Genomic DNA, 23,305 nt, shown 5'->3' on the forward strand with positions numbered 1-23,305 from the left:
CAGGATAGACATGGGCAATATAAAGTTTTCCTGAACTCCTACCATGAGCAGCATAAAGAAGAGCAATCAAATGGCAAACAGATCGAATGGATCAATGAAAGAACAAGCACCACGGCCGAGTAATCTAACAGTGGAAAATGTCGCCAAATTAGAGCTGGAATATGACTCTTTTGATGATGAAAGACGAAAGGTAGAAGAATATATCAAGAAGAACCAGCAGCTAGAGGAACTGAAAAAGAATACAGGACTATCACCTCTTGAAACACAAGGGAAAGACTTGGTGGAATGTGGAACTAATACAACGTTGGAAGACCTTGGAATATATGGTGTGTTAGGTTGGGTTCACATAGCAATTTTTCTTATCATCATTACTCCGTCGGGGCTTACACAAAATGGGATTTGAATTTATTGGTCGACGGAGCAATTGCCTATAATGATGCAGACTGAGTCACATTGTGCTCTGTCATGCATCATTTTCTGCCATATACACCTAGTGGATGCGAGCAGCAGTCAACTACGTTTTGTTCAGATGTAAGCCCCGACTGAGCCACTGGCCATGGGAGAAAACACTTATGTGAACCCAACCTTCTATTTTATTACATGTTATATTTTATACATTTCAAACTGTTTAGCATCATTGAAGTTTGGCAATGTTTCCTCCTCAAAAATTATGTTTTCCTTATCACACCGTTCACTATAATTGCCTTTTTAAGCATCAAATATACAAAAGCTAAATCATGATCAAGGCCACTGACATAACTGTAGTCAGCCGACAGTTTAGGTGTTCTCTAACAGTAACTTGACATAAAGGGAAAAAAGCTTGAGCACATTGGATTTCAACAAGTTCTTTTATTTGTTCGTTCCGCCGGTAGAGAATTCTCTGACTTAGATGTTACGGAGTCAGGATAAAGAGCTGACAATGAGACATGTATTCAAGGGTATTTCATATGTCCATGGAGTGTTAAAATCTAATAATGTATTAACATATTACTAGGCTACATTGTGGCATAATGATTTGTGAAGATCTGACCCCTAGGATCCCTGATGAGTGATGATCACTATAGTGAAGGGTCCAAAGTTCCTTCGACTTCTTCCGAGTACAGCAACATTATGGGCTATCCTCTGTATATGGAACCGCAGCGCAAATTCATTCAAATGAATGGGACTATGTTGTTGTTTCATGTCGTTCAGAGAAAATCTGAGGATGAATTGGTGACCAGCAGTCAGACCACTATTGATCAGCACTCAGCAGGAGATAACCTAATATTATCCAAACTAAGATAATGGCATGAGTTTTACTGAACATATCTGCTTTAGCACTGTACTGGTATCTGACAGTGTAGCTTTTGCAAGAAAGGGAACTATTTTCCATTTGGTTGTAATTATTGTGGTGTATGCCTCTTGATTAGAGATGAGCGAACCCAAACTTAAAAGTTCGGGGTTTGTGCCGGCCGACAGGTAGTGTTCGGTGCTAAACGCCGATCACGGTCTTCACCCGGAAGTCCGCAGCAAAGTTTGGAGTTCTGGGGAAAGTCTATTGCAGAAAGAGAGAGAGATTTTTCCAGATGCAGAGTTCGGGGATCCGAACCGAACTTTGGACTAAAGTTCGGGTCAGGTACCAGAACCCGAATTTCCATGGGTACGCTCATCCCTACTCTTGAGCAACCAACATAAAAGATATTGAAACACTGATGTAATTGAAAACAAATTGTATATACATTATTTAATTACAAATCCGTAGCAAAACTAAACTTGATGTCAAACTTCAGAGACAATTTTTTACACAAGGCACTGAAAAATATCCCACATAACTTTGCAATAATTGGCAAATGTGCAATTCAGCTAAAAGATATAGCGCAAGCTTAGTTGAAAATAGAAATTCCCATACATTGCGTGAGTGAGCGAACTACTGTATCAACCTCCATAAAACACTCATGTGACACGAGCCTGAAGGCAGAGCTGTGACCTAGTCCTCTTCTATTATTTTACTGCTTAGTGCCTCATGTACTATGCAGTGATAAAATAAAGGTTTTCCCATGGGAGGGCTGGCAAATAGTTAGAGGTCAGTTTGCCTGGAGCCACTAGATTTTACAAATAAGGACCTGCTCTCCCATTTCTGTGTAATGTCCAAACCTGCAGGATATACACATATGAATCATTTACAGCGAGATACAGTATATTTATATGTTATCCAAAAATAATATTTTATTCTAGATACAAACCTGGTGTCATAGTAACATAGACCACTTTGTTCCACATGCATCACAGAGTGATATGATCTTTTCCAGTCATTCTTCCTTTAGAGACACAGCTGTAAATCAATAGTCTGTTCTTGGACTTAGAGAAATTACTATGACAGGACAGAGAGGTGAGCTGGTTGAGATACTTGTTTACACATACAAAAAGAACCTATTCAGAGATGGAGATAACACCCAGAAGTTGGACAGTAAATATTAATCCCACACAATTAATAGTAATATTAAGTACATATATTATAGATAAAAAGAGGGACAAGAAGCTGTAGAGACACAGATGACACTGCCAGGAGACACAGAACTTGGGCGGATTGTAGAAGTCCAGCCAGCGTAGCATATAAAAAAAGTACAAAAATACAATGTTAGTCACCAGCAATGAGTTATATAGAGTGCCTTGAAAATGTATTCATACAGTGGGGGAAAAAAAGTATCTTTCCGGTGTCCAGTGCCTTTCTTCTGCTCTTCTGAGTGATGTCACCACAAATGAGACTATCCAGCTTATTCTATACTCTATGCGTGAGCCAGAAGTCTCTTTTACAGTGAAAGTCTATGGAGTATTGTTCTACCGCTGAATAGGCTTACCTTGTAAAACCCCCTTCCAGAGCGCAGTGTGACCCAGATAGTCTGCGGAGTGGTGATGTCACTGGGAAGAGGAGCGAAGCGACGCTGGACACCGGAGAGCACAGCGGTAGCTGAGTATATTAATACACTTACACTACATTGCATGCACATACAGTGGGGAAAAAGTATTTAGTCAGCCATCAATTGTGCACGTTCTCCCACTTAAAAAGATGAGAGAGGCCTGTAATTGACATCATAGGTAGACCTCAACTATGAGAGACAAAATGAGAAAACAAAACTTGAAAATCACATTGTCTGATTTGGAAAGAAATTTTTTTCAAATTTTGGTGGAAAATAAGTAATTGGTCAATTACAAACAAGCAAGATTTCTGGCTCTCACAGACCTGTAACTTCTTTTTTAAGAGGCTCCTCTGTCCTCCACTCATTACCTGTAGTACTGGCACCTGTTTGAACTTGTTGTCAGTATAAAAGACACCTGTCCGCAACCTCAAACAGTCACACTCCAAACTCCACTATGGTGAAGACCAAAGAGCTGTCGAAGGACACCAGAAACATAATTGTAGCCCTGCACCAGGCTGGGAAGACTGAATCTCCAATAGGCAAGCAGCTTGGTGTGAATAAATCAACTGTGGGAGCAATAATTAGAAAATGGAAGACATACAAGACCACTGATAATCTCCCTCGATCTGGGGCTACACACAAGATCTCACCCTGTGGGTAAAAATGATCTCAAGAACGGTGAGAAGAAATCCCAGAACCACACGTGGGGACCTAGTGAATGACCTGCAGAGAGCTGGGACCAACGTTACACAGGCTACCATCAGTAACACACTATGCCGCCAGGGACTCAGATCCTGCAGTGTCTAACGTGTCCCCCTGCTTAAGCCATTACATGTCCGGGACCGTCTGAAGTTTGCTAGAGAGCATTTGGATGATCCAGAAGAGTATTGGGAGAATGTCATATGGTGAGATGAAACCAATGTTGAACTGTTTGGTAGAAACACAACTCGTCATGTTTGGAGGAGAAAGAATGCTGAGTTTCACCCAAAGAACACCATACCTACTGTGAAGCATGGGGGTGGCAACATCATGCTTTGGGGCTGTTTCTCTGCCAAGGGACCAGGACGACTGATCCGTGTACATGAAAGAATGAATGGGGCCATGTATCGTGAGATTTTGAGTGCAAACCTCCTTCCATCAGCAAGGGCATTGAAGATGAAACGTGGCTGTGTCTTTCAGCATGACAATGATCCCAATCACACCGCCTGGGCAACAAAGGAGTGGCTTCGTAAGAAGCATTTGAAGGTTCTGGAGTGGCCTAGCCAGTCTCCAGATATAAACCCTATAGAAAACCTTGGGAGGGAGTTGAAAGTCTGTGTTGCCCAGCATCAGCCCCAAAACATCACTGCTCTAGAGGAGATCTGCATGGAGAAATGGGCCAACATACCAGCAACAGTGTGTGCCAACCTTGTGAAGACTTACAGAAAATGTTTGACCTCTGTCATTGCCAACAAAGGATATGTAACAAAGTATTGAGATGAACTTTTGTAATTGACCAAATACTTATTTTTCACCCAAATGTAAAAAAAAATTCTTTCCAAATCAGACAATGTGATTTTCATGATTTATTTTCTCATTTTGTCTCTCATAGTTGATGTCTACCTATGATGTCAATTACAGGCCTCTCTCATCTTTTTAAGTGGGAGAACTTGCACAATTGATGGCTGACCAAATACTTTTTTTCCCCACTGTACCCAGTGAACTCTTCCATATTTTTTCACTTTATACCAACAAACTTAAATGTATTTTATTATGATTTTATGTGCTATACCAACACAAAGTAACAAGTATTTGTGAAGTGTAAAGGAAATGATACATGGTTTTCTAAATATTATAAAAATATAAATCTGAAAATTGTGACATGTATTTGAATTCACTTTGTAGTACCACCTATAACGCATAGTGGGCACACAGCCTAAGTCTTTTGGAGTATGTGTCTACCAGCTTTGCACATCTAAAGGCTGAAATTCTTCTTTACACACTTGCTCTAGCTCAGTGAGATTGGATGGAGAGTGTCTGAACAGCAATTTTCAATTTTTACCACAGATTCTGAATGGGATGTACAACCCCTGGCAAAAATTATGCAATCACCGGGCTCGGAGGATGTTCATTCAGTTGTTCAATGTTGTTGAAAAAAAGCAGATCACAGACATGGCACAAAACTAAAGTCATTTCAAATGGCAACTTTAGGGCTTTAAGAAACACTAAAAGAAATCAAGATTAAAAATGTGGTACTCAGTAAGGGTAATTTTTTTCAGACCAAGCAGAGGGAAAAAATTATGGAATCACTCAATTCTGAGGAAAAAGTTATGGAATCACCCTGTAAATGTTCATTTCCAAAACTAACACCTGCATCAAATTAGATCTGCTTGTTAGTCTGCATCTAAAAAGGAGTGATCACACCTTGGAGAGCTGTTGCACCAAGTGGACTGACATGAATCATGGCTCCAACACGAGAGATGTCAATTGAAACAAATGAAAGGATTATCAAGCTCTTAAAAGAAGGTAAATCATCACGCAATGTTGCAAAATATGTTGGTTGTTCACAGTCAGCTGTGTCTAAAATCTGGACCAGATACAAACAACATGGGAAGGTTGTTAAAGGTAAACATACTGGTAGACCAAGGAAGACATCAAAGCGTCAAGACCGGAAACTTAAAGCAATATGTCTCCAAAACAGGAAATGCACAACAAAACAAACGAGGAACGAATGGGAGGAAACTGGAGTCAATGTCTGTGACCGAACTGAAAGAAACCGCCTAAAGGAAATGGGATTTACATACAGAAAAGTTAAACCTAAGCCATCATAAATACCTAAACAGAAAAAACAAGGTTACAATGGGCTAAGTAAAAGCAATCGTGGACTGTGGATGACTGGATGAAAGTCATATTCAGTGATGAATCACAAATTTGCATTGGGCAAGGTGATTATGCTGGAACTTTTGTTTGGTGCCGTTCCAATGAGATTTATAAAGATGACTGCATGAAGAGAACATGCAAATTTCCACAGTCATTGATGATATGGGGCTGCATGTCAGGTAAAGGCACTGGGGAGATGGCTGTCATTACATCTTCAATAAATGCCCAAGTTTACATTAATATTTTGGACAGTTTTCTTATCCCATCAATTGAAAGGATGTTTGGGGATGATCACATCATTTTTCAAGATGATAATGCACCCTGCCATAGAGCAAAAACTGTGAAAACATTCCTTGAAAGAAGACACATAAGGTCAATGTCATGGCCTGCAAATAGTCCGGATCTCAATCCAATTGAAAATCTTTGGTGGAAGTTGAAGAAAATGGTCCATGACAAGGCTCCAACCTGCAAAGCTCATCTGGCAACAGCAATCAGAGAAAGTTGGAGCCAGATTGATGAAGAGTACTGTTTGTCACTCATTAAGTCCATGCCTCAAAGACTGCAAAGTGTTATTAAAGCCAGAGGTGGTGCAACAAAATACTAGTGATGTATTGGAGTGTTCTTTTGTGCGTTTGTTTTTCATGATTCCATAATTTTTCCTCAGAATTGAGTGATTCCATCATTTTTTCCCTCTGCTTGGTCTGAAAAAAATTACCCTTGCTGAGTATTACATTTTTAATCTTGATTTCTTTTAGTGTTTCTTAAAGCCCTAAAGTTGCCAATTGAAATGATTTTAGTTTTGTGCCATGTCTGTGATCTGCTTTTTTTCAACAAACTTAAACAACTGAATGAACATCCTCCGAGCCCGGTGATTGCATAATTTTTGCCAGGGGTTGTAGGTTTGGACTTCGACTGGGCCATTCAAGCACATGAGTATGCTTTGATCTAATTCCATTGTAGCTTTGGCAGTATCTTTAGGGTCGTTGTTTTGCTGGACGGTGAACCTACACCCCAGTCTCAACTTTTTTGCAGCCTCTGAAGGGTTTTCCTCCAGGATTGCCCTGTATTTAGCTCCATCCATATTCACATAAACTGTGACCTGCTTCCTTATCCTTTCTCAAGAAAAGTATCTCTATAGCATGATGCGGCACTACCATGTTTGACAGTGGGGATGGTGCTTTCAGGGTGATGTGCAGTGGTAATTTCCACCACACATAATGTTTTGCATTTAGCCCAAAAAGTTCTATTTTGGCTTCATCTGACCAGAACACCTTCTTCCACATGCTAGCTGTGTCCCTTACATGACTTTCTGTAAACTCAAATGGAAATTATTATGGCTTGCTTTCAAAAATGGCTTTCTGCTTGCCACTCTTTCATAAAGGCCAGATTTGTGGAGTATACGACTAATAGTTGTCTTGTGGAAAGATACATCCACCTGAGCTCTGGATCTCTGCAGCTGCTACAGAGTGACCATGGGCCTATTGGCTGCTTCTCTAATTAGTGTTCCCCCATTGCTTGAGATGTCAGCTTAGGTGGATGGCCATGTCTTGGTAGGTTTGCAGTTGTGCCATACTCCTTCCATTTTTGGATGATGGATTGAACAGTGCTCCATGAGATGTTCAGAGCTTGGGCTATTTTTTTATAACCTAACCCTAGTTTACTCTTCTCTGTCTGGTGTGTTCCTTGGTTTTTATGATGCTGTTTGATACCTAATGTTCTCAAACAAACCTCTGAGGCCTTCATAGAACAGCTGTAGTTCTACCAAGAATAAATTACACACAGGTGGATTCATTTTATTAATTAGGTGATTTCTGTAAGCAATTGGTTACTCAGGATTTTATTTAGAGGTATTAGACTACAGGGGACTGAATATAAATGTCATAATTTTCAGATTTATATTTTTAAAGTAATCATTAAACATTTCCTTTACATCTCACGAATACTTGCTACTTTGTGTTGGTATATCAGATAAAATACCAATAAAATACATTTAAGTTTGTGGGTGTAACGTGAAAAATGTGGAAAAGTGCACGGGGTATGAATACTTTTTCAAGACACTGTATATCAAGAAGTAGGAGTAATGGATTGACCTATGATAATACTATCCAGATTTTGGCAAAGAGATATATTCTATAAGTCGTAGACAAATGACCACCAAAATTAATAAAGGCCCATCCAATAGAAATAAAGGTAACTGCTGGAAATAGATGAAGGTTTAAAACACTTTACCAAAGCAACAATGCTAAATAACAAACAATACAAGCACAATATTCTGCATCATGAAGTGTTATTTTTTAATACTTTATAGTATCATTATGTGATCCACTCTACAGAATGTATTCACTCACATCAGTGGAGTTCTTGCTGAGTTCTACAATCTGACCTGACTGGTATAATACTGGTATGAAATGAATTTTAAAATTCATTTCTCAATATTGAAATTGATACCACAAGAAGGAAAAGTTGTGGAAATCACAGGATAGATAACATTAAAATGTCATGCAAATCATTAAAAAATAGAACAAAAATGTTGAAAATATCTTGATTTATTGAGTATCAAGTATGAGTGCCACGCACATAAATACACTGTGTGCAGAATTATTAGGCAAATGAGTATTTTGATCACATGATACTTTTTATACATGTTGTCCTACTCCAAGCTGCATAGGCCAAATAAGTAAATCTGGTGATGTGCATCTCTGTAATGAGGAGGGGTGTTCACTAATGACCCTATATAAGGTGTGCTTAATTATTAGGCAACTTCCTTTCCTTTGGCAAAATGGGTCAGAGGAGAGATTTGACGGGCTCTGAAAAGTCCAAAATTGTGAGATGTCTTGCAGAGGGATGCAGCAGTCTTGAAATTTCCAAACTTTTGAAGCGTGATCACCGAACAATCAAGCGTTTCATGGCAAATAGTCAACAGGGTCGCAAGAAGCGTGTTGGCCAAAAAAGGCACAAAATAACTGCCCATGAATTGAGGAAAATCAAGCGTGAAGCTGCCAAGATGCCATTCACCACCAGTTTTGCCATATTTCAGAGCTGCAACATTACTGGAGTATCAAAAAGCACAAGGTGTGCGATACTCAGGGATATGGCCAAGGTAAGGAAGGCTGAAAAACGACCACCTATGAACAATGGGCCAAGAAATATCTTAAGACTGATTTTTCAAAGGTTTTATGGACTGATGAAATGAGAGTGACTCTTGATGGGCCAGATGGATGGGCCAGAGGTTGGATCAGTAAAGGGCAGAGAGCTCCACTCCGACTTAGATGCCAGCAAGGTGGAGGTGGGGTACTGGTATGGGCTGCTATCATCAAAGATGAACTTGTGGGACCTTTTCGGGTTGAGCATGGAGTGAAGCTCAACTCCCAGACCTACTGCCAGTTTCTAGAAGACAACTTCTTCAAGCAGTGGTACAGGAAAAAGTCTGTATCGTTCAAGAAAAACATGATTTTCATGCAGGACAATGCTCCATCACAAGCATCCAACTACTCCACAGCGTGGCTGGCCAGTAAAGGTCTAAAAGAAGAAAAAATAATGACATGGCCCCCTTGTTCACCTGATCTGTACCCCATAGAGAACCTGTGGTCCATCATAAAATGTGAGATCTACAGGGAGGGAAAACAGTACACCTCTCAGAACAGTGTCTGGGAGGCTGTGGTGGCTGCTGCATGCAATGTTGATCGAAAACAGATCAAGCAACTGACAGAATCTATGGATGGAAGGCTGTTGAGTGTCATCATAAAGAAAGGTGGCTATATTGATCACTAATTTTATTGGTTTTTGTTTTTGCATGTCAGAAATGTTTATTTCTAAATTTTGTGCACTGATATTGGTTTACCTGGTGAAAATAAACAAGTGAGATGGGGTTATATTTGGTTTTTATTAAGTTGTCTAATAATTCTGCACAGTAATAGTTACCTGCACAAACAGATATCCTCCTAAGATAGCCAAATCTAAAAAAAAACACTCCAACTTCCAAAAATATTAAGCTTGGATATTTATGAATCTTTTGGGTTGATTGAGAGCATAGTTGTTGATCAATAATAAAAATAATCCTCTAAAATACAATTTGCCTAATAATTGTGCACACAGTGTAGACGCACTTATACACCTTGACATGCTATGCAATGCAATTAGATTATTAATGGTTGTCTGAGGAATGTTCTGCCACGTGGAATGCATTTGGGTACACATATCATCAAGATCTGCTGCTGCCAGTCCCCGTTGCAATTGTCAAATAATGATGTCCCTAATGTGCTGGATGAGAGATAAGTCCGGAGATGCTGCAGGCCATGGTAGCATGTTTAACCCCTTTCTGGCCCAAGGTGTACTAATATGTATCTGTGCCCTGGGCCTTATGGGCCAGATACGTATTAGTACGCCCTGGCTGTGCGGGTGTGATCGCCGTCGTGTGTTAGCTGACTGCCACAGCTGACACCCGGTACTATGTGCAAGGTGCGGTGCCACACCGCTCCCTGCACATTAACCCCCGAAATTCTGCAATCAAAGTCGGTCTCAGCATTGCAGGAGCAAGGGGGGAGGTAATCGCCGATACTTACCTCCTCTCCAGCGTCCCGTGGTGTCTGTATCGGGTTCCGGAAGTTATCACGGTGACCCGATGTCGTCATGACAACATCCGGGTCACCAGGAGGCAAGAAGTTACTTTGGTCATGCGCAGTGCGAGACCAAAGTAACTTCTCCCTGTGCAGCACTGACAGGCTGTATAGCACAGGGATGGTGCTGCATCTCTATGCTATACAGCCTATCAGAATGTAAAAAGTGAAAGTCCCACAGTGGGACAATGTGTAAAAGTAAGAAAAGTGTCAGAAAGTGAAAAGAAGAAATTGAAAAAATATTTTAAAAAAATAATCAAAAAAAAATAAAAATATACTGTACCCATAAATACATATTATTATGAAAAAAACAATAAAAGTACACATATTTGGTATTGCGGTGTCTGGAACGACCTGACCTATAAAACGGTCCCACTAGTTAACCCCTTTAGTGAACACGGTAAAAAAAAAAGAAAAAAAGAAAAAAACGATGCTTTATCATGATACTGCCAAACAAAAAATGGAATAAAACGCGATCTAAAAGACGAATGTAAATAAAAATGGTACCGCTGAAAACATCTTGTCCCACAAAAAGCAAGCCGCCATACAGCTCCATCAGCCGAAAAATAAAAAAGTTATAGCTCTTAGAATAAAGCGATGCAGACACAATTTTTTTTTCTATAAAATAGTTCTTATTGTGTAAAAGCGCCAAAACATAAAAAAATATATAAATGTGGTACCGCTGTAGACGTACTGACCCAAAGAATAAAGCTGCCTTATCAATTTTACCACAAGCGGAACGGCATAAAAAAAAACAAAAACAATTCCTGAATTGCGGGTTTTTGATGCAAAAACTAGTCTTTGCAAATAAAGGTTTTTTTTAGTGTGTGACAGCTGTCAATCATAAATATGTCAATATGGTATCACTGTAATCGCACCGAACTGAAGAATAAAGTCGTCTAATCACTTATACCGCACAAGGAAAATCGTAAAAAATAAACTCTAGAGTTAGGTTTGTGCTAGGGTTAGGGTTGTGCTAGGGTTAGGGTTATGCTAGGGTTACGATTGTGCTAGGATTAGGGTTGTGCTAGGGTTAAGGTTGTGCTAGGGTTAGGGTTGTGTTAGGGTTGTGCTAGGGTTAGGGTTGTGCTAGGGTTAGGGATGTGCTAGGGTTAGGGTTGTGCTAGGGTTAGGGTTGTGCTAGGATTAGGGTTGTGTTAGGGTTAGGATTGGGCTAGGTTTGTGATTGTATTAGGGTTGGGGTTAGGGTTGTGTTGGGGTTGGGATTTTTTCAGAAGTAAAGAAAAATAAATGATGACGATATATCAATTGGTGTTGAGCGCAAGTGCTCGCTACTTGAGTTTGCATCGGGTGCTCGGGTATGCACCGAGTATCACGGATACTCGAGTAACATGCTCGAGTCTTCGCTCCACATGTTTTGCAGCTGTTATACAGCCAAAAAAACTCACGAGGATTGCCTGCCATGCTTGAGCAATCCCCGCATGTTTTTTTGGGGGTGTCTAACAACCGTGAAACGTGCGGGCGGGCACTTGCATGTCACTTTAGCACCCGATGTACCCAAGTAACCAATCCAAACTCAAGTAGTGAGTACTTGCACTTAAGACTAATGACTTATTCAATATGATGACCTAATATTATCAAATTCTGTGTCGTACCTCTGGGTTCAAAATGTTCACTATACCCCTTAATACAATCCTTGAAGGGTGTAGTTTCCAAAATGGAGTCACTTGTCGGGAGTTTCCACTGTTTAGGCACATCAGGGGCTTCCCAAACACAACATGGCGTCTGCTAATTATTCAAGCAAATTTTATATTCAAAAAGTCAAATGGCACTCCTTCCCTTCCGAACCCTGTCGTGTGCCCAAACAGTGGTTTTCCCCCACATACGTCGTATCAGCTGACTCAAGAGAAATTACACAAAAATTGCATGGTGCAATTTCTCCTGTTACCCTTATGAAAATGCTAAATTGGGGGCTGAAAAACATTTTTGTTGGAAAAATGTGAAAATTTTATTTTTATGGATCTATGTTATAAACTTCTGTGAAGCACCTGGGGGTTCAAAGTGCTAGATATCATCTAGATAAGTTCCCTGAGGGGTCTAGTTTCCAAAATGGGGTCACTTGTGGGGGTTTCCACTGTTTAGGCACATCAGGGGCTCTTCAAATACAACATGGCGTCCACTAATTATTTAAGCAAATTTTACATTCAAAAAGTCAAATGGCGCTCCTTCCCTTCCGAACCCTGCCGTGTGCCCAAACAGTGGTTTCCCCCACATATGGGGTATCGGCATGCTCAGGAGGAATTGCACAGCAAATTTTGGGGTCCATTTTTTCCTGATACCCTTGCAAAAATAAAAAAATTGGGGTCTAAATTAACATTTTTGTGAAAAAAGTTAAATGTTAATTTTTTTCTTCCACATTCCAAAAATTCCTGTGAAGCACCTGAAGGGTTTATAAACTTCTTGAATGTGGTTTTGAGCACCTTGAGGGGTGCAGTTTTTAGAATGGTGTCACTTTTGGATATTTTCTGTCATAGAGGCCCCTCAAAGTCACTTCAAATGTGATATGGTACCAAAAAAAAAATGGTTTTGTAAATTTTGTTGCAAAAATGAGAAATCACTGGTCAACTTTTAACCCTTATAACTTCCTAACAAAAAAAAATTGGTTCCAAAATTGTGCTGATGTAAAGCAGACATGTGGGAAATGCTATTTATTAACTATTTTGTGTGACATATCTCTCTGATTTAAGGGCATGAAAATTAAAATTTTGAAAATTGCTAAATTTTCAACATTTTTGCCAAATTTCTGATTTTTTCACAAATAAATGCAAGACATACCAAAGAAATTTTACTATTATCATGAAGTACAATATGTCATGAAAAAACAATCTCAGAAACAGTGGGATCAGTTGAAGCTTTTCAGAGTTATTACCTCATAAAGTGACAGTGGTCAGAATTGTAAAAATTGGCCCGGTCATTAATGTGCAAACCACCCTCAGGGGTAAAGGGGTTAAACCACATAGGTTGCTCACAGCAATATAAGCAACATACGGTCTGGTGTTGTCGTGTTGAAAAACATCTCTTGGGACACTTTGGAGAAAAGGCTGCACCACTAGTTCCACCACCAAGTTAGCTTTTAGTGTACACACTACTATACATTATGCCACCCCACACCATAATCCTGGGAATGGGACGTTTCCACTTGAAGGTGTTCCACTGACCTCAGGCCACCGCTCTCAAAGGCTATTTTGGTGCAGAGTAAGATGACAATGGAGGCTGTAATGAAGGTCTACCATCTTCATGGATGGCTCTGACTTTTGTCTTGTACACAATAGTAGTCAAAGATTGGTCTGGAGTCCATGTGGGAAACGCCATGAAAAGACTTTCACATTGGTTGATAGCATGCTAAGGTGTGCAAAGTGCATGTATTTCTGTACGTGACTTGATACTGAGTAAATGGAGATGTTTTGAAATTTTTGTTTCCATTTTTTATCATTTGCGCATTCATAACATTTCTAGCAATGCTCTAATTTCCATAACTCCATGTCTTTTCCTTTTTGGTGTTGCAATTTCAATGTTGAGGGATGTACAGTGGGTAAAGAAAGTATTCAGACCCCTTTAAATTTTTCACTCTTTGTAAAATTTCACACTCATTGCAGCCATTTGGTAAATTCTAAGTAGTTCATTTTTCTCTCATTAAAGTACACTCTGCACCCCATCTTGACTGAAAAAAAAACAGAAATGTAGAAATTTTTTCAAATTTATTAAAAAAGAAAAACTGAAATATCACATGGTCATAAGTATTCAGACCCTTTGCTCAGTATTGAGTAGAAGCACCCTTTTGAGCAAGTACAGCCATGAATCTTCTTGGGAATGATGCAACAAGTTTTTCACACCTGGATTTGGGGATCCTCTGCCATTCTTCCTTGCAGATCCTCTCCAGTTCCATCAGTTTGGATGGTGAACGTTGGTGGACAGCCATTTTCAGGTCTCTGCAGAGATGCTTAATTGGGTTTAGGTCAGGGCTCTGGCTGGGCCAGCCAAAAATGGTTACAGAGTTTTTCCGAAGCCACTCCTTTGTTATTTTAGCTGTGTGCTTAGGGTCATTGTCTTGTTGGAAGGTGAACCTTCTGCCAAATCTGAGGTCCAGAGCACTCTGGAAGAGGTTTTCATCCAGGATATCTCTGTACTTGGCCGCATTCATGTTTCCTTCAATTGCAACCAGTTGTCCTGTCCCTGCAGCTGAAAAACACCCCCATAGCATGATGCTGCCACCACCATGTTTCACTGTTGGGATTGTATTGGGCAAGTGATGAGCAGTGCCTGGTTTTCTCCACACATGCCGCTTAGAATTATCACCAAAAAGTTCTATCTTCGTCTCATCAGACCAGAGAATCTTATTTCTCATAGTCTGGGAGTCCTTCATGTGATTTTGAAAAAACTCTATGCGGGCTTTCATATGTCTTGCACTGAGGAGAGGCTTCCGTCAGGCCACTCTGCCATAAAGGCCCGACTGGTGGGGGGTTGCAGTGATAGTTGACTTTGTGGAACTTTCTCCCATCTCCCTACTGCATCTCTGGAGCTCAGCCACAGTGATCTTGGGGTTCTTCTTTACCTCTCTCGCCAAGGCTCTTCTCCCACGATTGCTCAGTTTGACTGAATGGCCAGGTCTAGGAAGACTTCTGGTGGTCCCAAAATTCTTCCATTTAAGGATTATGGAGGCCACTGTGCTCTTAGAAACCTTGAGTAATGAAGAAATTCTTTTGTAACTTTGGCCAGATCTGTGCCTTGCCACAATTCTGTCTCTGAGCTCCTTGGGCAGTTCCTTTGAGCTCATGATTCTCATTTGGTCTGACATGCACTGTGAGCTGTGAGGTCTTTCCAAATAAAGTCCTATCAGTTTTTTAATAAATTTCTATATTTCTGTTTTTTTCAGTCAAGATGGGGTGCAGAGTGTACTTTAATGAGAAAAAAAATGAACGTTTTAGAATTTACCAAATGACTGCAATGAAACAAAGAGAGAAAAATTTAAAGGGGTCTGAATACTTTCCGTACCCACTGTATTTGGTTGTAGAAACCCTAAAATATACAGGAGGATTTTCAATTGTGAACTTGGTCTGAGTCTAACGCACATTGGGGCCATTTAATAGCAAACCAGTTTTTAAATGGAAGTCTTTATTGATGAGGGGAAAAGAAATCCAAACATACAGAGCCTGTGTGAAAAAGTGATTGCCCCCTAAACCTAATAACTGATTGGGCCACCCTTAGCAGCAACAACTGCAATCAAGCGTTTTCGATAACTGGCAATGAGTCTTTTACAATGCTCTGGAGGAATTTTGGCCCACTCGTCTTTGCAAAATTGTTGTAATTCAGCCACATTGGAGGGTTTACGAGCATGAACCACCTTTTTAAGGTCATGCCACAGCATCTCAATTGGATTAAGGTCAAGACTTAAGGCCAATCCAAAGTCTTAATTTTGTTTTTCTTAAGCCATTCAAAGGTGGACTTACTGGTTTGTATTGGATCATAGTCCTGCTGCATAGCCGAAGTGCGCTTTAGCTTGAGGTCCCGAACAGATGGCCGGACATTCTCCTACAGGATTTTTTTGGTAGACAGCAGAATTCATGGTTCCATTAACCACAGCAAGTCTTCCAGGTCCTGAAGCAGCAAAACAGCCCCAAACCATTACACTACCACCACCATATTTTACTATTGGTATGATGTTCCTTTTCTGAAATGCTGTGTTATTTCTACACCAGATGTAATAGGACATGCACCTTCCAAAAAGTTCAACTTTTGTCTCATCAGTCCACAGAGTATTTTCCCAAAAGTCTTGGCAATCATCAAGATGTTTTCTGGCAAAACTGAGAGGAGCCTTTATGTTCTTTTGGCTCAGCAGTGGTTTTCGTCTTGGAACTCTTCAATGCATGCCAGTCTCTTTCTTATGGTGGAGTCATGAATAATGACCTTAACTGATGTAAGTTAAGCCTGCAGTTCTTTGAATGTTGTTGCGGGGTCTTTTGTGACCACTTGGATGAGTCGTCGCTGTTCTCTTGGGGCAATTTTGGTCGGCCAGCCACTCCTGGAAGGTTCACCACTGTTACATGCTTTCGCCATTTGTGGATAATGGCTCTCACTGTGGCTCGCTGGAGTGCCAAAGTTTTAGAAATGGCTTTATAACCTTTTCCAGACTGATAGATCTCAATTACTTTGTTTCTCATTCATTCCTGAATTTCTTTGGATTGCAGCATTATGTCTAGCTTTTGAGGATCTTTTGGTCTATTTCAATTTGTCAGGCAGGTCCTATTTAAGTGATTTCATGATTGAGAACAGGTGTGGCAATAATCAGGCCTGTGTGTGGCTAGGGAAATAGAATTCAGCTTCCCAAAGATGTGATAAACCACAGTTAATTTTTGTTTTAAGGGGGGGGGGGCAATCACTTTTTCACACAGGACCCAGTAGGTTTGGATTTATTTTTCTATTATTAAAGACCTTCATTTAAAACTGCACTTTTTGTTTACTTGTGTTATCTTTGTCTAATATTTAAATTTGTTTTATGATCTGAAACCTTGTGTGACAAACATGCAAAATAATAAGAAATCAGGAAGGGGGCAAACACTTTTTCATACCCCTGTAAGTATGTAAAATCTACTAATATAGATATATGTGTCCATAGACTTTATTAATCAAACATGTGCTACATGGCTTTCCTTTTAGACGACATTGGATTTGTGTTAGAGTTGGGCGGGTCAATTTGTGGGACTACGGTCCATCAAATAGATCAGTAGTCTCTGGACTTGATGCTCTCGAATCTCTTACCTTCTGGGATTCCCAAAGCAGCTTTTGATAAGCCGGGCTGACGCAATGTCATCATTGTGGTGTGATGCACAGATAATGTCGCACCAGACTGACTATTCAAAAGGTTCGCTGGGAAACTGGAAAGGTAAGAGATTTGTAAGCCTCCCATCTAACGGTCAGAGAATACTAACCTGGCTGCTAGACCAAAGTCCGGCAAATCAATCTGCCCAACTCTAATTGGTATATGTTAGGTTCCCAAAGCCCAGATTGTAAAGAAAAGAGTGGTTGACTATTAGCCAGTAATAGCCTACGAAACAGCACCAGACTGGTAGTACGCCCAATTAACAGGAGTCAATTCATCAAGAATGGTGTTTTTCAGTCGCATACGTCTTAATGAACTTGGTGCATCTTCAAGCTGTCTCATATGATGGAATAGTCTTAGCTACGTTTCCACAATGAGCTTTTGATGAGTTTTTGATGTTGCAGATTTTCTGCACCATTTCTACACCCATTAAGTAAAATATGTTACATGCGTATTTTTTTTAAATATAAAACATAAAAATCTCACCAAAAATTGTGGGAACGTAGCCTTATACTATTATTTATGCCACTTTCTTGAGTAAATTATTGCATATATAGATATACTTACTGTAAATATGAATATATATATTTATTATGTAGGGTCGTGGTGCTTACCACCCGTTCCACTAAGCCCAGCCCAATTTTTAGAAATGTGTCAGGACTGAAATATAAATAGCAAAAGTGGCAACAAAAATTAGGAATTTTTATATACCGCAAAACATAAATAAAGGCCTTGATGAATTTCTCCTCTGTGTGTGAGTTTTTTTCTCTTCTCATAGCGTTTCATAATAAGATCATGCTTTTTTTTACTTTACGATCATGTCCTATTTTTATTTTTTTTTGCACAGGTGATAGACATGAAGCACAAAATGAATTTGGAACACAGCAGTGTAGGTATGTGTACTGCATTCATGCAATTTATTTCACTTGACGAATGATCAGAATATAACACTATTGTACAACCCCTGGCAAAAATTATGAAATCACCTGGCTTGGAGGATGTTCATTCAGTTGTTTAATGTTGTTGAAAAAAAGCAGATCACAGACATGACACAAAACTAAAGTCATTTCAAATAGCAACTTTAAGGCTTTAAGAAACACTAAAATAAATCAAGATTAAAAATGTGGTACTCTGTAAGGGTAATTTTTTTCAGACCAAGCAGAGGGAAAAATTATGGAATCACTCAATTCTGAGGAAAAAATTATGGAATCATGAAAAACAAACACACAAAAGAACACTCCAATACATCACTATTATTTTGTTGCACCACCTCTGGCTTTAATAACAGCTTGCAGTCTCTGAGGCATGGACTTAATGAGTGACAAACAGTACTCTTCATCAATCTGGCTCCAACTTTCTCTGATTGCTGTTGCCAGATCAGCTTTGCAGGTTGGAGCCTTGTCATGGACCGTTTTCTTCAACTTCCACCAAAGATTTTCAATTGGATTGAGATCCGGACTATTTGCAGGCCATGACATTGACCTTATGTGTCTTCTTTCAAGGAATGTTTTCAAAGTTTTTGCTCTATGGTAGGATGCATTATCATCTTGAAAAATGATGTCATCATCCCCAAACATCCTTTCAATTGATGAGATAAGAAAACTGTCCAAAATATTAATGTAAACTTGGGCATTTATTGAAGATGTAATGACAGCCATCTCCCCAGTGTCTTTACCTGACATGCAGCCCCATATCATAGAATCATAGAATGGTAGAGTTGGAGGGGACCTCCTGGGTCATCTGGTCCAACCCCCAGCTCAAAGCAGGATTCACTAAATCATCTCAGACAGATGTCTGTCCAGCCTCTGTTTGAAGACGTCCATTGAAGGGGAACTCACCACCTCTCGTGGCAGCCTGTTCCACTCATTGATCACCCTAACTGTCAAAAAGTTTTTTCTAATATCTAATCGGTGTCTCCTCCCATTCAGTTTCATCCCATTGCTTCTAGTCTTTCCTTGTGCAAATGAGAATAAAGATGATCCTTCTACAATGTGACAGCCCTTGAGATATTTGTAGACAGCTATTAAGTCTCCTCTCAGTCTTCTTTTTTGCAAGCTAAATATTCCCAAATCCTGTAACCGTTCCTCATAGGACATGGTTTGCAGACCGGTCACCATTCTGGTCGCTCTTCTCTGAACTTGCTCCAGTTTGTCGATGTCTTTTTTAAAATGTGGTGCCCAAAACCACATATCATCAATGACTGTGGAAATTTGCATGTTCTCTTCATGCAGTCATCTTTATAAATCTCATTGGAACTGAACCAAACAAAAGTTCCAGCATCATCACCTTGCCCAATGCAGATTCTTGATCCATCACTCAATATGACTTTCATCCAGTCATCCACAGTCCACGATTGCTTTTCCTTAGACCATTGTAACCTTGTTTTTTCTGTTTAGGTGTTAATGATGGCTTATGTTTAGCTTTTCTGTATGTAAATCCCATTTCCTTTAGGCGGTTTCTTACAGTTCGGTCACAGACATTGACTCCAGTTTCCTCCCATTCGTTCCTCGTTGGTTTTGTTGTGCATTTCCTGTTTTGGAGACATATTACTTTAAGTTTCCGGTCTTGACGCTTTGATGTCTTCCTTGGTCTACCAGTATGTTTGCCTTTAACAACCTTCCCATGTTGTTTGTATTTGGTCCAGATTTTAGACACAGCTGACTGTGAACAAACAACATCTTTTGCAACATTGCGTGATGATTTACCTTTTTTTAAGAGTTTGATAATCCTCTCCTTTGTATCAATTGACATCTCTCCTGTTGGAGCCATGATTCATGTCAGTCCACTTGGTGCAACATCTCTCCAAGGTGTGATCACTCCTTTTTAGATGCAGACTAACGAACAGATCTAATTTGATGCAGGTGTTAGTTTTGGAAATGAAAATTTACAGGGTGATTCCATAATTTTTTCCTCAGAATTGAGTGATTCCATAATTTTTTCCTTCTGCTTGGTCTGAAAAAAATTACCCTTACTGAGTACCACATTTTTAATCTTGATTTCTTTTAGTGTTTTTTAAAGCCCTAAAGTTGCCATTTGAAATGACTTTAGTTTTGTGCCATGTCTGTGATCTGCTTTTCTTCAACAACATTAAACAACTGAATGAACATCCTCCGAGCCCGGTGATTCCATAATTTTTGCCAGGGGTTGTATATTTGATGGTTCCTGTAAACACTTCTTGTCTTCTTATGTCTCCTTCTTCTTTACACAAAGAGATTCTATAAATTTCTTATTTTATTTATATGCATCCTGGACTCAGATACAGTTAGGTCCATATATATTTCGACAGAGACAACATTTTTGTAATTTTGGTTCTAGACATTAAAACAATGAATTTTAAACAAAACAATTCAGATGCAGTTAAAGTTCAGACTTTCAGCTTTCATTTGAGGGTATCCACATTAAAATTGGATGAAGGGTTTAGGAGTTTCAGCTCATTAACATGTGCCACCCTGTTTTTAAAGGGACCAAAAGTAATTGGACAGATTAAATAATTGTAAATAAAATGTTCATTTCTAGTACTTGGTTGAAAACCCTTCATTGGCAATGACTGCCTGAAGTGTTGAACTCATGGACATCACCAGACGCTGCGTTTCCTCCTCTTTGATGCTCTGCCAGGCCTTCACTGCGGAGGTTTTCAGTTGCTGTTTGTTTGCGGGCCTTTCTGTCTGAAGTTTAGTCTTTAACAAGTGAAATGCATGCTCAATTGGGTTGAGATCAGGTGACTGACTTGGCCATTCAAGAATATTTCACTTCTTTGCTTTAATAAACACCTGGGTTGCTTTGGCTTTATGTTTTGGGTCATTGTCCATCTGTAGTATGAAACGACGACCAATCAGTTTGGCTGCATTTGGCTGGATCTGAGCACACAGTATGGCTCTGAATACATCAGAATTCATCCGGCTGCTTCTGTCCTGTGTCACATCATCAATAAACACTAGTGACCCAGTGCCACTGGCAGCCATGCATGCCCAAGCCATCACACTGCCTCTGCCGTGTTTTACAGATGATGTGGTATGCTTTGGATCATGAGCTGTACCACGCCTTCGTCATACTTTTCTCTTTCCATCATTCTGGTAGAGGTTGATCTTGGTTTCATCTGTCCAAAGAATGTTCTTCCAGAACTGTGCTGGCTTTTTTAGATGTTTTTTAGCAAAGTCCAGTCTAGCCTTTTTATTCTTGATGCTTATGAGTGGCTTGCACCGTGCAGTGAACCCTCTGTATTTACTTTCATGCAGTCTTCTCTTTATGGTAGATTTGGATATTGATACGCCTACCTCCTTGAAAGTGTTGTTCACTTGGTTGGCTGTTGTGAAGGGGTTTCTCTTCACCATGGAGATTATTCTGCGATCATCCATCACTGTTGTCTTCCGTGTGGCGCCCAGGTCTTTTTGCATTGATGAGTTCACCAGTGCTTTCTTTCTTTCTCAGGATGTACCAAACTGTAGATTTTGCCACTCCTAATATTGTAGCAATTTCTCGGATGGGTTTTTTCTGTTTTTGCAGCTTAAGGATGGCTTCTTTCCCCTGCATGGAGAGCTCCTTTGATTGCATGTTTACTTCACAGCAAATCCTTCCAAATGCAAGCACCACACCTCAAATCAACTCCAGGCCTTTTATCTGCTTAATTGAGAATGACATAACAAAGGGATTGCCCACATCTGTCCATGAAATAGCCTTGGAGTCAATTGTCCAATTACTTTTGGTCCCTTTAAAAACAGGGTGGCACATGTTAATGAGCTGAAACTCCTAAACCCTTCATCCAATTTTAATGTGGATACCCTCAAATGAAAGCTGAAAGTCTGAACTTCAACTGCATCTGAATTGTTTTGTTTAAAATTCATTGTAGTAATGTCTAGAACCAAAATTAGAAAAATGTTGTCTCTGTCCAAATATATATGGACCTAACTGTATGTCTGCATGTTTATTACAACGAGGCATGCAGAATAAGCTGCTACAAGACACCTGAAATACAACATACCAAAATATATACTGCTGAAAACACTGAGTTTAAAGAAGTTGTTCACTACTTGGACAACCCCTTCTCATATCCGAAGCTTGGCCCCGATAAAATAATAAAGCTTATACTCACCTCCCGTGCAGGTGCCACTCCAGCAGTGTTGGCACTCGCTTTACCGGGGCTCTCGTGCGGTTGTCATGACACATGAGCATGACGCCCAATCAGCTCCTAGTAGTGGATAACCCCTTTAGCCTTCCGTCAGGGGCAATATGTTTCATAACGAGTTTAGGGACATTGCGCATGTCAGGCACAGGCTAGAAAATTGGCTATATTTTCCTTTTTTTTAAATTTCAATGCTCTAAAAGTGATCAGTTACCTTAATAGGAATGTAATAAATGAGAATACACATAATCACACAGCCTTTAAAGTTAGGAAGGCACTGGGAGGAGGGTGTTTCCCAGACAAACCACTGAAAATAGAGAAATGAAACTAAGTGAGCTGCGCCTGTCAGATCAGTTGCCCCTGATGGAGGGTTAAGGGCTCTTTCACACACTTTTGGTATGTGTGCTGTTATTTTTATGGGTAGCTCACAGACCCATTGCAATGTAACAGTTTTTTAGGACCCATTGTTTAGAAAAAAAAACAAAGACATGTCCTACTTTTATCCATTTTGCAGATCAAACTTGCCAATTCAAGTCACTGTCCCAATGAAAAAAATGTACAGTATACGGATGTCATTCTTGGCTTCCAGTATTTTACTGTTTAAAGGGAATCTGTCACCAAGTTGTTGCTACCTAATTTAAGAGCAGCATAATGTAGAGACAGAGACCCTGATTCCAGCAATGTGTCACTTACTGGGCTGCTTAGTGTAGTTTTTATAAAATCACAGTTTTATTAGGAGGATATTATCATTATTGGACTTGTATACCTGTTGCCATGTAGTCCAGCCAAGCCCCCAACACTGATAGGCAGCTTTCTGCCAATCAGTGGTGTGGGTGAGATTATACACAGCTCAGCATTCAGAGAACTTATTGATCTGTAGCAGAACAAACAGTGATTTTATCAAAACTGTAGCAAGCTGCAAGGTAAGAGACACATCGCTGGAATCAGGGTCTCTATCCCTATAATATGCTGCTCT

General features: G+C 39.8%; 1 protein-coding gene across 3 annotated transcripts in view; it reads left to right on the forward strand.

Moving 5' to 3' along the window:
* Nucleotides 1-23,305, forward strand: part of ERICH6B (glutamate rich 6B) — a 311,898-nt gene that overhangs the window by 52,497 nt on the left and 236,096 nt on the right. For all 3 annotated transcript variants that reach the window (XM_073663846.1, XM_073663848.1, XM_073663847.1), the window contains 2 exons: nt 4-326; nt 18,058-18,103. In XM_073663846.1, the coding sequence (XP_073519947.1) occupies nt 44-326; nt 18,058-18,103 (329 nt within the window). In that variant the 5' untranslated portion in view covers nt 4-43. The remainder of the gene's footprint in view (nt 1-3; nt 327-18,057; nt 18,104-23,305) is intronic.

This window comes from Phyllobates terribilis, unplaced genomic scaffold (assembly GCF_046119375.1).
Source record: "Phyllobates terribilis strain yellow unplaced genomic scaffold, ASM4611937v1 Scaffold_2__4_contigs__length_985480577, whole genome shotgun sequence".
Classification (NCBI taxonomy): domain Eukaryota; kingdom Metazoa; phylum Chordata; class Amphibia; order Anura; family Dendrobatidae; genus Phyllobates; species Phyllobates terribilis.